Genomic DNA, 16,370 nt, shown 5'->3' on the forward strand with positions numbered 1-16,370 from the left:
TGGCCAGGAGAAGGGCTTTAAAAGTATAAATAGATGTGACATAATCTCAAATTTAATTACTTAAAAAAAAAAATGTTTCCCTGCAGATGTCCTGGACTTCTCAGAGGACGGCCTCAGGGTGGTGGCCAGCGGCCCGAGGAGGCCGCCTCAGGGCAAACCTGCAGAGAAGAACCCGGACACCCTCCGGAGGATCTTCAGTGCACAAAAGAAGGTCAGACGTGACACCGCTGCTGAGTCACATGAGGGTTTGCAGTGTTTATGTGACAGGCTGAGTGACTTAAGTGTGTTGAAATGTCACCTGGATGCACTGCAAACGTGTGGGCCAGGAAATCTCGTGCAGAGAGCCAGACTAAAACTTTATTTTGCCTTTATTTAACCAGGAAGCCCCTTGGCAGTAAAATCCTTTACAGCGGAGACAGGTCCAAAGAAGCACACAGTTACAGAGCTGCAAAGATATGAAACATAAACATCAGAAAACATGGAGGATAATAGAAAGTCTGGCTCATCAGTTACACAATAAAGGTCATACAAGTAATGGTCTAGTTAAACTTAAGAGTTAGGATTTGAGGAGCCACTGAGAAGAGCCAAAATCATAATACGGTTCATACATTATGGATTAGTAAATAAAATCTACTGGTGCTGTTGTCTCCTTTAGGCTTAGTTAGAGGCCAAGTAGCAGATCATTGCGTACAGTTGTAATATTCGTGCTGGATAATGAGAAGGATAACATGAATTGTGATATGCAGAGATTAGAGTCAAAGTGTCACCATAATTATAATCAGGAGCATTTAACAAAGTGCTCACTAGAAGAAAGCGTGTCATCCAACCTGATAGCAAACATTTGTAGGATGAATGAGAGTGAAGAGCCCGTAAAACCAATCAGTGAACATCTTCATAAAACAAGAATTCAGACGGAATGAGCGGATGAAAATCAGCTGAAACCAAACACAAAGGAGTTTCATCAAGAAGCTCGTTAATCCATATGAACCTCTTCAGAGAAACATCCTCATCTCTAAATGTAAAACCAGGACTTGTTACAGAAAGAGATCTCAATGTACCTGTGGGGACGAGACTGTCCACCCACGTCCTGTATGACTCAGTACTGTGTGTGTGTGTGTGTGTGTGTGTGTGTGTGTGTGTGTGTGTGTGTGCGGGGGCGGGCAGAGCTGAGGTTTATCAGTGCATCGATGAGGGACAGACAGAGTTGTTTCTGAACATTTCTTGACTCCTAGTCTTTTATTTATCTGCCTGCTAATGGCCTCTACCTCCCCGTCTGCAAATCAGACTATTGATCTCATAAGAGCCGGGTCCCCGTTTCATAGCGAAGACGGATCGATGCTAGCGAGCCGCAGCGGTGGAAGTGCACATCTTAATATTACTGTAAATGAGTTGCCAGCGTCTCATACCTGAGGCGGTGTTTATCTCCTGTCCTCTCATCAGGTGAAAAACTTGAAGTGAGAGATTAATTGGACTTACTTGCATTAAACTGTAGGAGTGTTTTTAATCAGGCCTCTCTGCCGCTTCCGTACTTTTCCGAGTTTGTCCTAATGAGCTCTGCGACGCCTCTCTATTACAGCCGCGTGTTAATTGTGTTCTCTTTAGTTTGCAGGCGTTTTAACTTTGTTTGAAAAGGTGACGCGTGATTATCGTTTTAATTAGTAAGACTGATTTCTGCATCCAAATTAGTTTTGCGGCAGCGTGTCAGGATTTGTTGGAATGTGGTAATTTGTACCAGAGTTTCTGCCTCTGGAGTTAATACCGCAGGCTGCTTTTGCTCCGCTGATTGTCCTTTTAGTGCCCTATCTTTGGGAATCTGCTGATCCAGTATTGTTTTCCCCTCACTTTAACATGCTGCAAATGCATTGGAGTCATCTTATTATAAGGTTGTGTAAGGCAAAGGACCGCTGCAGCACTGTGAGCAGACTCAGCAGAGCCAATAAAGGAATTAAAGTTGTAGCTGAAATCCTGAAACTCGATTAAAAAGAAAGATGTGTTGATCGCAGCTGATCTTATCTGCCTAATTAGCCTCATATTTGCCTCATATTTGCCTCATATTTGCCTCATGCAACCTCATATGCTCTTTCAGCATGTCAGGTGGGTCCCATGCCAAAATGATCTATGTGAGGCATTATCTAAATTAACTTTCATTTCAGTGGCAGGGGTTTTCCACCTGGAAGTTGTTCTTCCATCCCATCTTTGCAGCTGGAGACTTGCTTTCAGCTCAGGATTCGTTGAATGTTCGATGTCTCTTATACTGTCAACAAACCCTCAAGTTAAGAAAAAAATCTGCAGTTCCTCTAATGTCCACTTGAGGCTCCCTCTAAAAGTTACGGTTGAATTTTGCAGCAGGCAAAGACTCCATGGTGTTCTTCTTATTGCTCACCTGTTTAATTTTTCCTATAGAGGCATGACTGCTTTCAGTGATAGCTACCTGTGTTTTAGCTTTTTGAGTTTTCATGGCCTCCTTTCTAATTATTAGGGTTGGACGATTGGACGAATATAACGACTACTTTTTACAAGGGGGATTTATTTATCTGATTGCCCATGAGTGAGTTTGCTAATAATGATGGCGCTAATAAAAGCAGTCAACAGAAAAAAAAATAATAGCGCTGTTTTAACAGCACCCTCTTTCATCTGCGAGCAAATGCCCCCACCTCAGCGTGCGCCCAAGTGCTTGTTGATGGAGCTGTAGAAGCTGGTGATAGCCTAGCATAGCACGTGCATGCTCATGCAAGTTAGTAGTGTTTGAGTACTTTGCTCGCACCATACATCTGCACGAGCGGCACACAGCTTTGGTTACATCCTTTGGCTTTAAACCAAATAAAAGACGTAAACCTAAGAAATCCCAAATTGGTGACTTTATTATTATTATTATTATTATTATTTTTAGCGCTGTCAGCGTTAATGCGCCGTCATCACGACTAAAGCGATTAACAATTAACCCATCTGGAGTCAAAATCCCTGAAATGTCTCTTGTCAACGCATTTTGGCAGTTTGTCCTAATTTTGTTAATTCTGCGCTCAAGATGGGTCGAGAGCGTTAAAAATTGTAATCGTGATGACCGCGTTTAAACCACGTTAGCGCTGACAGCGGTTTTTGGGGGGGGATTAGTTCGTCTATGTTTGGACGACTTCTGTGTTGTAAACGCACAAATCAGTCTGCGCGTGATTACATTGCTCCGCCCATCAAAAAGTCTGCACATGCGCGAATATATCGTCCATCGGCGATTGTTGGACTGACGATTGCGGGTTGGCAAATTTGTACATATTGCCCAACCCTACTAATTATATGTAAACTTTACAGTCATACCTCATAGATCTCCGATACATACAGGTTGTATGACATGAAAAAGGAACTTTGGAGGTGGGAAACATACTAACTTCACACCGAATCACAAGACACTTTAAAACTGAAATTCTTCAGAATCCACAGCACTTCCAGCAGCCTTCTTTTATATACAGGCTTTGCTTTAGAAAGGGGAAATGCTTTGCTCATTTTGCTCCTCGTGTCTTCTGCACAAACGTATTTATTGCACTGCAGTCTAGTTGCACGCTTTGAAATGACCTGATTGGTTTGCTCTGATAGTCTGAAGCCTGTCCTGGGTATGAGATAGCTTTTGAATCTGTGCACCTGCAGAGAACTTTTGAAGTGCCAAAGTATGAAGTTAATTTCCTCCCTGTTACAGACAAGCAGTAATGGCATTAGAAGACACGGTGCCCATAGGAGCATAATAACGCACTTAATGTACTCTCTCATCCTCTCTTCTTCTCCAGTTTCATGCTCTGACTCCTAAAATAACTTTCCTCCCTCTCAGTTGAATTTCTGTCTCCATCGCTTTGTCTTGACCGCTTCATCATACTTTTTACCTCCCTGTATTACCCCCTCCCCCGGGCCGCAGTACAGCCCAGATCTCGCTCCATCTCCCATTAACGTGATCGAGAGCGAGAGAGGAGTGCAGCTCATTATAAAAATAATAACCCTCGGAAGTGAGCGGCCTAGGGTGGAGTCGTCAGAACTCTGCTTTGATTACAGTAAACTGTACGTCTGTGCCATCAGATGAGCCTGGGCGTTGTTAGGTTATTGAGCTGAGGACTCTGGGAGATATTAGATGTTACCATAATGACAACACTTGGACAGGCTCATCCATATTTAGGAGATGGCGCTGGCTTTGTTTGGGGAATGTTTTTAAGGGACGAGCGGTTATTACATCCATAACAGTGACCCTCTCCACTGTCCTAATGTCGTTCATTCCACTGCTGTACCATAAAGACTCTTGTATAAAATCTACAAAATTACCACACACACACACACAGGATGGGTGCTGGGGGTGAAACAAGCACACAACAGCATAACTGGAGCGTGCCTGCTCTTTAACACAAAGTAACACGCGGCATCGCCGCCTTAACTTCCATGGTTCGGTCACACGGCGCTGGTATCCGCTTCACATAGGATTTGATTTTACTTTCCGCCTCCGTGAGTCTGCTGCTGTGCAGGTGGCAAAGCACCAACTGTGCGTGTGCTCTAAGCAGTGAGCTTCAGAGAAGGATGACAGGAATGAGTAATCACCCGTCCTGCCGATGGACACAGTCACGATGACGTCGCCACGGCAAAGTTTTTTTGTGATTGCAGTCCTGATGTTTGGGGAGTCTTTACTGCAGACTGAGTGTTATTTACGGCCCAAACACGCAGAGAGGAGCGGACAGACGGGAGAAATGAAACGATGTTCATCAAGTTAACATCAACGTGTTACGTTGGCGCCAGTGCAGCGAAAGCTTACCAATCAGTGGTAACCGAGCATAATGAGAGGGAGAAGCTGACGGGGAGAGAAAAGTTTATCAGAGAAAATCTGTAGGCATGCATGAAATGTCTCCAAACTGTTGGCCCTTTGCTCTTCGCTTTCTCAGTTCCATCTTCACTCTGGCACTGGGCCCTGGTGGGAAAGCCAGAATCAGAGAGCTGTCCGAACCAAATATGCTCCCCACACTACACTAGTTTCATATTCTGATCATGGTTTTCCTGCCATTCTGACCCCTCCGGTGAAGTCGGGATAACTAATTCACGAGGTTTGGCAGTGAAGTTGTAGTTTGCTCCTAATGCACACCCGCAATGCCAAAAACAGCGTGTTTTTGTTTTTTCTAATATTTTTAATCTGGCCCATAGCAGAGACACGGCACGTTCACCCCCCTCTCATCTGTCCCATACTTCTTAGCAGCAGGTGGGCGGGGCGGGTGGGCTGGGTGTCTGCCTGTGTCATTCAGATTACTGTCGCAGGCTTTAATTTGGTGTGTTGATGTTCCAGCACAGCAAAGCTCATCCCCAAACTCCCCTTTGTCTCTGCTTATTAACCCCGCGGTGCAGAAATCCCCTCCCGCCCCACCTCCTCACCGCTCTTCTCCTCAGCCAACTCTCTCCGCTCGTCCTCTTTTGTTTTTCATTATGAATGCCCCGGCAACCACCAACCACAGGTTTGGCAAAAATATACAAAGAGGACAGAAGATGAGCCAAGGATGAGGGTGGACGGTGGCGTGGGAGGCTGTGTGTGTTTGTTTTTTAAGTGTGTGTGCGTGTGTGTGTCCTGCTGTTTGATCAACGCTGGCAAACTCTGCTCAGTTTAATGCGCTTCCCCTCCTCCGTTTCTGCTTCACCCTGAGCATCAGTTTCTATCCACTATGTTCTCTTTTATTTATCTGCTCTCCTCGATTGTTTCAAGTCGATTTTATTTATTGATTTTTATTCCAAAAGTTCTTTTAAAAAATCATAAAGATACAAAAGAACAGTTGGTCCACGGTGAACAGCAAAGGCTTCTGTCTGGTGACACAGTAAAAATACAGAACTTGAAATATTGAATTTAATATTTTTAGAAATTTGGAGAAAGTCAGGAGTCAGAAAAGGTTTAAAAAATATAAATTAAGTCAGTTTTCTTCTCTCTCCCCCCCCCCCCCGAGAATGGCACGTCGACTGCACGTGTGCAGAAATGCATGTCATACCGGTTATAACAGGTTCCAGATAAATGGAGCGGAGTTCACAACGGCTGCTTAGTTTTTGTTCTCATTTAAAATAAATATTGACCCTGTACCATATTGCCCTAAAAATCCTCTGCTGTGGGTTCTCACATTAAACACTTTGGTTCAGAACATGTCTGGATTCGAGCGTCTTGGTTTCTGTCTGTTATCCACCAAACTCTCCTGAATTTGAGATGCTTTGCTTTAGTAACAGTTGAATTATTCAGTGTAATCTTCTCACACTTTAGTTTTGTTTGGTTTGTTGGCTCCGGTTTTGAAGCCTTGACTTTAACTACGGTGTTAGATTTGTACAAGTGCATCCTTTTGCTGGTGCTGTGCAAACACACACATATTTGTGTGCTCAGTAGCATCCCACGACACAGCAGGGCTCGTTGTTTGTCAGGTATTTCATTAATACTGCTGTAAAAAGCACCCACAGCACAGTGCACGCTGAAGCCTCAAGTGGCCATTTGAGGAACTGCATGTCTGTTTCCAGCTTCTGCGATGTTTATGTTTTTATATGTTTGTTTGTTTTTCAGTCTCCCACCAAAGCGGTGTACAACGCCAGGCACTGGACGTTGGAGAGCGAAGAAGAGCCCCTTCCGCCTTTCTTCGCGCGATCACAGACGACTCCCGTAAGTCTCGCTTTCAGACCAAACATTCGATTTCAGCCTGCATCAAAAACAAAGCAGCTGCAGCTTACTCATGTCAACCTTGCTCCGTCTCCAGGCCTCAGCCTCAGCTGGAGGCTCCAGTAAGGAGCCCTCTAACTCTCAGAAGGACGATGGTGTGTTCAAGGCTCCGCCCCCTCCTCCAAAGGTCACAAAGTGTGTCACTGTCCCTACAGATCCATACCAGGACACCGTCACTGCACTCAAGTGTCACAAAGAACATAAAGAGGTGCACAGAAAATGTTCTCCTTGAGCTCGTTGCACATCACGCTGAAGAAACACCAGAAACATCAACATGTCTCTCATTGTGCTTTGCAGCTGTACACAGTCGTCCAACACGTGAAGCATTTCAACGACGTGGTGGAGTTCGGGGAAAACCAGGAGTTCACCGATGACTTTGAATACCTAGCTACTGGTTTGAAGAGCGGACAGCCTCTCAACACGCGATGCCTTAGGTGAGAGTCTCCACGTTCCATGGGAAGTTAAAATTTTCCCATATTTACCAACAACAGTCCAGCAGCCAGTGATTACAGGTGATATTTACACCCCTCGTACACTCACTTTCTGGTTATAACAACAATACAAATGAGATGAAACCAGCTGTGGAGGTTGCCTTGCAGTGTCTAACACGTATCGGAGTTCAGATTTGGGAAGTGGGATATAAAGTGTTTGAAATTTGGGATGAGCATCGGGGCGCTAATGAAGGAGGCAGAGCGTTACATTTTCAACATTTAAACCTCGTTTTCACACTTACAAACACTCATTTTGTGTGTTGATGTTCTGTGTTGTGTCTTTAGTGTGATCAGCCTGGCTACACGCTGCGCCATGCCCAGCTTCAGGATGCACCTCAGGGCCAGAGGGAAGGTGGCTCAGGTCTTCAAAACGCTCAACGATGCCCCACAGCACCCGGTGAGGGTCAGCAGCTGAGCACTGAGCCCCGACTCAGTGCTGTTCACTTTTGTTATTTGTTGTTTTACATCCAAAATTCAGAATTTGTTGTTTAACAGAATGAACAAATAATTTGGTGAGAACTGATTCTGGGTCAGGTTAGTGAGTAAATACGCTGAAATCCAGTGTCTGTAATCTGGAAACAAATGTTCAAAAAAACCAAAGAAGGCGACCTCTGAGAGAGCTGAAGGAAGTTTGAGAACAACAGTAAATAATTTAAAGTTTCTTTTTCTGTCTCCTCTGCAGAACTTGGCTCTGTGTACAGCCTCTCTCATGTACATCCTGAGCAGAGACCGGCTCAACATGGATCTGGACCGGTCCTGCCTGGACCTGATGCTCCGCCTGCTCGAACTGGACCAGGACCAGGGGGGCGGGAATGGGGCGGACTCCACGGTCCATTTCAGTGCCAAGGAGATCGCCAAAATAAAGGAGAAGATCAGGAAGCTGTGCGACACGGTGCACAACAAGCACCTGGACCTGCAGAACATCACGGTACACAAACGCACGCGGTGGCGATGTTAACATTACACGTGTTCAGAGGGGGTTTATTTTGAGGGCGGAAAAAGCTTTGAGCGATTATTTCGACTGCTCCAGTCAGGGTGACTCACAGACTCCCACATGTGTCAGGATGTTTCTCACAGATCTGTTAGAGCTGAGCCAGAAAAACACAAAATTCAACTTCTACAACCACAGGAAGCGGCCCACGGTGCCCAGAATAACTCCAACGTGTTAAACGTGTGAAGTGATGCTTGAGAGTTTAGATTTAAGCTCCTGACTCCTCCTCCTTCTCCCTACAGACGGGTCATTTGGCCATGGAGACGTTGCTGTCTCTGACTTCGAAACGAGCAGGTGACTGGTTCAAAGAGGAGCTGCGGCTGCTGGGAGGACTGGACCACATAGTAGACAAAGGTCGACCATTACACAGAAGTCCAGCAGAAAGAGGAAAACTGTCAAGCGTTTCATTTCTCACCTCGTGTCCTTGTTTTGGTTTCTCTGCCCACAGTGAAGGAATGTGTGGATAACTTGAACCAAGAGGACGATAAGGAGAAGCTGGTGTCGTCTTTGTGGGGGGCTGAGCGGTGTTTACGCGTGCTGGAGAGTGTAAGTGCCAAATCAAAATAAGAAAAGACGTGACAGGGTTTTGTTTTTAAAGTCCACTTGTGTTCTTTTTTATAAGCCTGCGAGGCTCAGAGCAAAATGTAATTGGAAATAAAAAAACAGATATACACACACATTATTACTTTGATGCCAAAAACAGAGAATATAAAGTATCAAAGTGAAAAGAAGCGTTCAGTTAAACTCGGCTGGTGCGAACAGGCGAGGAAGTTTGAGCCAACATGCTTCCTTCGCTGGGAGACATGTTTGTTGTTCTACACAAAGACAAATTAAATTATGGGAGGGGGAAATGAACTGTGAGGAAACCTTATTAAAGTTTTACAATTATCTTTGGGCCTGCTGACGTCCACTTACTCAAATGTTTTGTACCAGTGACGACCGTGACAAGCAGACCACCGACTACAACCTCTCAGCTCCCTGAGTGTGGCAAAGTGGCATCGCTGCACAAATGCTGTTTACACCCTGTGCCCCTCCCGATCACATAGTACGACTACGTTAAATCTGTAGTGTTTATTTATTTATTTCTTTACAGCTGAGCCAGAAAGCACCAAAAAGTTTGGTCTGGCCAAAAACATCCAAACAACAGAAATGCCTCCTTTCCACGAGCACCTGCTCTGCTCGGCTCCACTCGCCTCTGGTAGTTTTCTGTTACGACTGAGTACCACTTAAATAGGGTGCTGTTGTTATAGCAACGCAGACCAAAAGCCCCGTACCGTCACGGCAATGGAGGACGCCGAGGTGATGCTAAATCAGTGCTGGACCATGGCACTGGTTTGTGTGCGGTCATTTCCCTCGTTGTTTGGGGGTTTGATTCGTGCGGAGTCGCCGCTCTCATGACTCATCTAGTGATGTCACTCCCTGGCCAATCAGCAGTTTGCTGTCTGTTTATTGCATTCTCAGCTTGCTTGGAGCCCCACCTGAGCAGGCACCAAAACCAGGCTTTACCACCTAATGAGCAACGCTAAAAACCAAGTCAAGCCAAGCTGAGTAGGTACTTGTGGAAAAGAGGCTTAAGATGATACTGATGAAGAGTTAGGTTCTTCCTAGCTAGCATAAAACTACTGGTTCTTTTGAACCATCAATGAGCTATTTGCTGACCTCTTTGATCGTACAGCTGGGGCAGTTTGATTAGACGTGGAGGTCTGGGTCCCACCCGCTCAGTCACGTTGAAGCTTCTGTCAGCTTCTGCTCGTCGTCACGTTTCCCGACATGTTTGTTCAGAAAAGGTTTAACACCTGTTTTGATGTTTGAAAATCAAAACCATCACTCAATTTGACAGTTGGCTTGAACGTGATGATGGTGTTTCAAACGTATTCTGTTTGGAGAAGCGTCCTCACACTGGAGCAGAGAGCCAGGGTAAAAATAGCGAGTTCATTGGTGCTCTCCTGCTGACTGTGTGTTTGCACTCATAGGTGACCGTCCACAACCCCGAGAACCAGAGCTACCTGATCGCCTACAAGGACTCGCTGCTCATCATCTCTTCTGCAAAGTGAGTGATTACACACGCTCCTCACCCCTGATGTGTTCGTGTGGAGCCGCTCGGCTCTGTGTGCTTAGATTCAGCAGTTTTTATCAGGTGGCACGTCTGCTGAAAACTTCTACTTTGTACTCGCTGTTTTGTTGCCTTTTCCTCTTTTATCATCTTTTTGTGCCGTTCCAGTCGGGTTTCTGAGCAGAGATGGACGCAAGCTCTCCACTGTTATTGTGAAAATCAGTAAATGTGGTGATGTAACAGCAGAATCTTTAAACCCGGTCACATTGAGCCCAGATTACCTCAGCTGCTGTACAGGGAGTGCAGAATTATTAGGCAAGTTGTATTTTTGAGGAATAATGTTATTATTGAACAACAACCATGTTCTCAATGAACCCAAAAAACTCATTAATATCAAAGCTGAATGTTTTTGGAAGTAGTTTTAGTTTGTTTTTAGTTTTAGCTATTTTAGGGGGATATCTGTGTGTGCAGGTGACTATTACTGTGCATAATTATTAGGCAACTTAACAAAAAAACAAATATATACCCATTTCAATGATTTATTTTTACCAGTGAAACCAATATAACATCTCCACATTCACAAATATACATTTCTGACATTCAAAAACAAAACAAAAACAAATCAGCGACCAATATAGCCACCTTTCTTTGCAAGGACACTCAAAAGCCTGCCATCCATGGATCCTGTCAGTGTTTTGATCTGTTCACCATCAACATTGCGTGCAGCAGCAACCACAGCCTCCCAGACACTGTTCAGAGAGGTGTACTGTTTTCCCTCCTTGTAAATCTCACATTTGATGATGGACCACAGGTTCTCAATGGGGTTCAGATCAGGTGAACAAGGAGGCCATGTCATTAGTTTTTCTTCTTTTATACCCTTTCTTGCCAGCCACGCTGTGGAGTACTTGGACGCGTGTGATGGAGCATTGTCCTGCATGGAAATCATGTTTTTCTTGAAGGATGCAGACTTCTTCCTGTACCACTGCTTGAAGAAGGTGTCTTCCAGAAACTGGCAGTAGGACTGGGAGTTGAGCTTGACTCCATCCTCAACCCAAAAAGGCCCCACAAGCTCATCTTTGATGATACCAGCCCAAACCAGTACTCCACCTCCACCTTGCTGGCATCTGAGTGGGACTGGAGCTCTCTGCCCTTTACCAATCCAGCCACGGGCCCATCCATCTGGCCCATCAAGACTCACTCTCATTTCATCAGTCCATAAAACCTTAGAAAAACCAGTCTTGAGATATTTCTTGGCCCAGTCTTGATGTTTCAGTTTGTGTGTCTTGTTCAGTGGTGGTCGTCTTTCAGCCTTTCTTACCTTGGCCATGTCTCTGAGTATTGCACACCTTGTGCTTTTGGGCACTCCAGTGATGTTGCAGCTCTGAAATATGGCCAAACTGGTGGCAAGTGGCATCTTGGCAGCTGCACGCTTGACTTTTCTCAGTTCATGGGCAGTTATTTTGCGCCTTGGGTTTTCCACACGCTTCTTGCGACCCTGTTGACTATTTTGAATGAAACGCTTGATTGTTCGATGATCACGCTTCAGAAGCTTTGCAATTTTGAGACTGCTGCATCCCTCTGCAAGATATCTCACTATTTTTGACATTTCTGAGCCTGTCAAGTCCTTCTTTTGACCCATTTTGCCAAAGGAAAGGACGTTGCCTAATAATTATGCACACCTGATATAGGGTGTTGATGTCATTAGACCACACCCCTTCTCATTACAGAGATGCACATCACCTAATATGCTTAATTGGTAGTAGGCTTTCGAGCCTATACAGCTTGGAGTAAGACAACATGCATGAAGAGGATGATGTGGACAAAATACTCATTTGCCTAATAATTCTGCACTCCCTGTATATCCTGTGTGTGTCATCGCCATCATCTTTTTGTTGCTTCATTTCCTGGTTGTGACATCCTGTCAGTCATAGCGGTGACCTTTCGACCCTGACCCCTGCTGTCAGCAGAGTCTCCGCTTTGGTCTCTGTTCATTCTTTAGTGTGTTTTAGTCGTCGAGGTGTTCTGATTCATACAGACAGACCAGATTTTGTGCGTTTACGGTTTATTTTATACATTGGTTGAATTTAATTATAATTCATACTAAATAAACAAAGAGAACTTATTAGTGAGCTTCCTCAAACTCTAAGTTTGAGGAAATTTTACAGCTGGCTGTGTCAGCGCTGCTGTCTACAGCAGTGAAATGCTCTGTTTTGTATTGAAGAATAAACAGTTAAAATCTTCCCTCTAATCATTTGTGGATTCATCACATTTCTGTCCTGTGACGTCTGATTTTCCACCAGCTTTCCAGGTTTTACATGTACGACTGGCACAAAGTGCTTTTCTGGTCTTTATGACCACTTTATCCAGCAAGTCGCATTCACCCGTTCTCACATTCACACCTCTGGCCGTGTTGCACCATTTAATCTCACCTGAATCTTTGGCCTGTGGGAGGGGCTTAACGCAGTCACCTGGAGAACATGCGCGGCACAGCGAGGCCCAGCTGATCCGACTACGTAAACATGAACCGGTCAAGTGAGCACCTGACGTCAGCCCAGCCTCGGGTCCCTCCGTCGGTAAACTGAAGCTCCTCTCAGCTGCAGAATGATGCACCAATCTCTGTACTCACTGTTCATCAAGTCAAACTCCAGCATCTGTCGCGCTGCGCTGAGTTAATTTACCTTCTTGCGTCCTTTGTGTGACCGGACCTTTGCCCTCTGCAGAAGGTCTGCAGTGAGGGTGGGGGTCGAGGATGATGAGGATGAAGGTCGAATGGCTCGACAAAGAGCTGCTGTTCCCTCGGGCGGGTGACACAGGCCTCAGTCTGAGCCTTCAGCTGTCCGCTGCGCTAACTCGATTAACCCCAGAAACTGCGGGGTGAGTGGGAGAGCGAGCACCGCCATCTAAGCTCTCTCTCTCACACACGCAGCTGAAACTGTGAAGTTACTCTCACACACTCCAACAGTGTTTACTCTTCATCACTCACTCCTGTTTTCCTCCTCTTCCTCCTGACTCCTCCTGGTTCCCACACACGCTGCCCTCATTGTTTCAAACCAAACTCGACCCTGAGCTGCTTTGAGACTTTCAGCTGTCTGCAGGATTAATTTAATAAGCCCCGTAACAACCCCATCTCTCTCTCTCTCTCACTCTCTCACACACACACACACACACACACACACACCCGTCCTTTTGCTTATTGACGAGCCTCGTCTGCATCTGGACACAAACGCATCACTCTGTTAAATTAAGCAGAGCGAAATGTAAAAGTTGTGAATATGAAGCCTGTCACAGAGCGCCCAGCTGTGTGCTGCACCCTCCTGACCCGGACTCATTGCTGATAGAATTATCATATAAAGGAAGTTAATGATGCTCCTTGTTTTATTTTTGCCTGCACTTGTTGTCTTGACTGTATTTCCCTGTAAGTGAACCAGAAGAGTGAAAGCCCAGCTTAAGGCCAGACTTAGCAAATCTGGAACTGTTGAACTCTGATGAAGCACCTCTGAGCTGCAGCGAGACGATGAATGCGATGAGCTCGTTCAGTCCTGGTGTCGGTTCCACGCCCCATAAATGGGAGATTTAAGGCAGGAGGGACACTCGGCATAAACTCTGTGTCGGAGCAAACCTGCTAACAGGGCCGTCTGTAGCGTGTTTTAACAGATGGATGTAGCCACCATACAGTCACATCTTTGACCCTTTTTGTCTCAGTGTTAGTATTTTGGTCACAATCATGTTGGGTTTTCCACCCAGAGGCACTTAGCTGAGCTATCAAACAACACAAACAGTGTTGTTCATCACACAGATAACCTGGAGCTCAGGTTTCTCGGATGGTCTTTGAGCAAAATTAACTGCACAGCAGGTCTTATTATTTGACAGACAATTGCATTAAAATGCTCTAAAAGGCTACAGTAGCACAAGCACGGTGCAGAGGTGCAGTTCACTGACGGCCATCCGTGTCAGTACAATGAGTCGCGCACCTAATAATGCAAACTTTAAGCCTTTAAAACAGTTTAAATGTCTTGATTTTCAGAAAGGGGTCGATTGAGAGGACTAAACCGTATTTCTGTATCAGGCTGTGAACATGTTCATTCCTGCTGTACAGTTGGATATTTGAACACTGCAGTCTGTGGGGACTGACTCACTCATGGAGCCGGCCCCGAGTGGACATTTGAGGAACTGCAGTTTTTAGCATTTGCAAGTTTCCACGTTAATTTTCCAAAGGTGGACCAAGTATTTCTGCCTCATTTTTACATTCATGTCTAAGTCATTTCTCCTCTTTTCCCTTCTCTGTACCCCACAATCAGTTTCCTGTGACACACCACCTGCCATTTTTTTTTCTCCTTCCTCTCGTTGTGTCCTGATGTTCAGACTCTGGTTTCTGCTCTGTTTTCAGTCACCACTGTCATTAGATTTAATTTGGTTATTTACGTCAGGCTGCTGCCCTGCCTTGCCCCTCTGCGGTTGCAGCCGTCCTCAAGAAAGAGTGAGTGTGTGTGAATGCTGCTCTGTTTTATGATGGAGTAGAAAAGGAAGGAGGCGAGTCATGTTCAGACATCTGGATGTGAGCGCAGTTTGCACTGATGACGATCAAGTGACTGTAAATGAAAAGGAGGACCAGGTGAACCCGCATGGACCGGCTCATTTTAGCTTGAATTTCTTGGTAACACAAAGGTTTATGGGACATTTGTTCAGAGTTATCAGTGTGCAGCCCTTTCAGTTATGTGTTTAGCACTTGGTAAGTAAGGTCAGTAATTATTTGAAAGAAATATTGAGTCTAGTTCTGTGAAGTTACCGGGCCTCTCTTTGTCTGTCAGGGCGCTGAGCAGGTGTGAGGAGATGATCCAGCGTTACAGCAGGGAGGTGAAGTCCGACAGAGCCGCGGTGGGGAAAGCGGTGGAGGACTGCATGAGGGCCATCATAGGAGTCCTGCTCAACCTGACACATGACAACGGTTAGTGCACCAAAACACTCCAAACACACTTTACTGCGGCTTATTGAAACACTTAAACATTATTAATCTGATGGATAAACGTGTGTGAAACTCGGTCTGCAGAGTGGGGCAGCACGAAGACGGGAGAGCAGGAGGATTTGATAGTGACGGCTCTGAACTGTGTTCTCAAAGTCCCTCAGTATCTTCCTCAGGAGCAGAGGTTCGACATCAGAGTACTGGTGCGTATTAAACATGAGTGATGTGACCATTTCCATCACAGGTTTGGGTTAAAATTAGACTTAAAGTGGTATTAATGTTGACAGCAGTGAAAACAGAGTTAAAATGACTGACCCATGAGTGCCACTGTGTGTTTGCTGCGTTCAGGGTCTGGGTTTGCTCATCAACCTGGTGGAGTACAGTGCCAGGAACAGGTACTGCCTTATGGAGATGGAGATGGAAGGGGGCCAGGGTCCCTGCGACTCCACCGTCCTGCTCAACCCTCAGCACCAGGACATCGCCAGCACGGGCCCGCTGAGCGCCATCGCTGCTCTTGTACAGGTACAAACTCAGGAGTGGATGGAAAAACCCAAAGAAGAGTACGATAAACGTGTGTGAAACTCGGTCTGCAGAGTGGGGCAGCACGAAGACGGGAGAGCAGGAGGATTTGATAGTGACGGCTCTGAACTGTGTTCTCAAAGTCCCTCAGTATCTTCCTCAGGAGCAGAGGTTCGACATCAGAGTACTGAAGTGAAGTCGCCACTTTACAAACATAAATGTCCATATTTTAGGAACAAACTATCAAAATGTTTTGTTTTTGTAAATCCGGTTATTTTTTTTTAAGTTTTCGTTTGTATTAAAACTTTCTGCAGCTCAGAGAGGAGCGAGTGTGGATCTGCTGCACTCTCTGTCACTTCAGTTGGTTTATTTCACCAGAAAAGGGGAAATTTCCCTCCCAGAATAGGCTCTAAAATAATACTGGATGCTTTTAAATTCTTTCTCACATGCCGACCTTCATTCAGATTCATCTCGGTGCTCAGTGTGGACCCTTCTCAGTTTGGAAGGAGAAAATAAACCTTTGTATGAGCGACGTCTCGTCGTGGGTAGTTTTGGTGTCATCTGTCAGGTGTAGAGTTTAGTTTTCTGCTTCCCTCTAAAACAGTTAAGATCAGACTGAATTGAATTTGTCTCCTGGTGTTCAGACGATTCACAGCATTAAA

At 45.4% G+C, this 16,370-nt stretch overlaps 1 protein-coding gene across 1 annotated transcript in view; it reads left to right on the top strand.

The window, feature by feature from the left end:
* LOC146664347 (wings apart-like protein homolog) overlaps positions 1 to 16,370 on the top strand; it is a 39,343-nt gene that overhangs the window by 15,878 nt on the left and 7,095 nt on the right. Inside the window, exons 5-16 of the mRNA XM_085417188.1 lie at positions 87 to 211; positions 6,542 to 6,637; positions 6,732 to 6,902; positions 6,992 to 7,128; positions 7,471 to 7,582; positions 7,868 to 8,113; positions 8,419 to 8,530; positions 8,625 to 8,722; positions 10,150 to 10,226; positions 15,038 to 15,174; positions 15,277 to 15,392; positions 15,538 to 15,711. Coding sequence (XP_085273314.1) covers positions 87 to 211; positions 6,542 to 6,637; positions 6,732 to 6,902; positions 6,992 to 7,128; positions 7,471 to 7,582; positions 7,868 to 8,113; positions 8,419 to 8,530; positions 8,625 to 8,722; positions 10,150 to 10,226; positions 15,038 to 15,174; positions 15,277 to 15,392; positions 15,538 to 15,711 — 1,601 coding nt within the window. The remainder of the gene's footprint in view (positions 1 to 86; positions 212 to 6,541; positions 6,638 to 6,731; positions 6,903 to 6,991; positions 7,129 to 7,470; positions 7,583 to 7,867; positions 8,114 to 8,418; positions 8,531 to 8,624; positions 8,723 to 10,149; positions 10,227 to 15,037; positions 15,175 to 15,276; positions 15,393 to 15,537; positions 15,712 to 16,370) is intronic.

The sequence above is a fragment of the Rhamphochromis longiceps genome, linkage group LG8, assembly GCF_057381845.1.
Source record: "Rhamphochromis longiceps isolate RC_006_pf linkage group LG8, R_longiceps_female_GT1.1, whole genome shotgun sequence".
Classification (NCBI taxonomy): domain Eukaryota; kingdom Metazoa; phylum Chordata; class Actinopteri; order Cichliformes; family Cichlidae; genus Rhamphochromis; species Rhamphochromis longiceps.